The following is a 684-nucleotide window of genomic DNA, read 5'->3' on the forward strand; positions in this document are numbered from 1 at the left end:
CCTAGGTCACCCGTGTCCCTCTGGCCGCTGGGTCGGCCGTGTTCTAGGTCACGCTGCCGCATTGGACGTAGCTCCCTTGTGGCCACAGGGGCCAGCGGGCGACCTTCTGGGCCACCCCACGCGCCCCACCTGGTAGCTGAGCTCCTTGACGCGCCGCTCGGACTTGCGGAGGCCCTTGACGCTCTCGGCGTTGCGCTTCTGCTCGGCCTCCAGCTCGTTCTCCAGCTCCCTCACGCGGGCCTCCAGCTTCTGCAGCTGCTTCTTGCCCCCCTTGAGGGCCAACTGCTCGGCCTCGTCCAGCCGCAGCTGCAGGTCCTTGATGGTCTGCTCCATGTTCTTCTTCATCCGCTCCAGGTGGGCGCTGGTGTCCTGCTCCTTCTTCAGCTCCTCCGCCATCATGGCCGCCTGCCCGAGGAGAGAAGCCGTCAGAGAAGGAGGTCCCAGGCACGTTCTCCCCGACCCGATGGCGGAAGGCGTCCTAGATGCCGGTCCCGCCACGGCGCTCACGTCGGTGATGGCCTTCTTGGCCTTCTCCTCGGCGTTCCTGCACTCCTGGATGGCCTCTTCCACCTCCGTCTGCAGCTGGGAGACGTCGGCCTCCATCTTCTTCTTCTGGTTGATGAGGCTGGTGTTCTGGAAGAGAGGACCACGGAGGTAGCAGGGGAGCCACGTTGCCGGGGGGGG

General features: G+C 66.1%; 1 protein-coding gene across 1 annotated transcript in view; it reads right to left on the bottom strand.

Annotated features, from left to right (window-relative positions):
- Positions 1 to 129: 129 nt before the first annotated feature.
- LOC103893217 (myosin-7-like) overlaps positions 130 to 684 on the bottom strand; it is a gene marked incomplete at its 3' end in the record, with an annotated part of 10,686 nt that continues 10,131 nt past the window's right edge. The window contains exons 14-15 of the mRNA XM_009272649.2: positions 508 to 633; positions 130 to 405 (exon numbers count right to left, since the gene is read on the bottom strand). Of these exons, the coding sequence (XP_009270924.2) occupies positions 130 to 405; positions 508 to 633 (402 nt within the window). The remainder of the gene's footprint in view (positions 406 to 507; positions 634 to 684) is intronic.

This window comes from Aptenodytes forsteri, unplaced genomic scaffold, assembly GCF_000699145.1.
Source record: "Aptenodytes forsteri isolate BGI_AS27 unplaced genomic scaffold, ASM69914v1 Scaffold1066, whole genome shotgun sequence".
Classification (NCBI taxonomy): Eukaryota; Metazoa; Chordata; class Aves; order Sphenisciformes; family Spheniscidae; genus Aptenodytes; species Aptenodytes forsteri.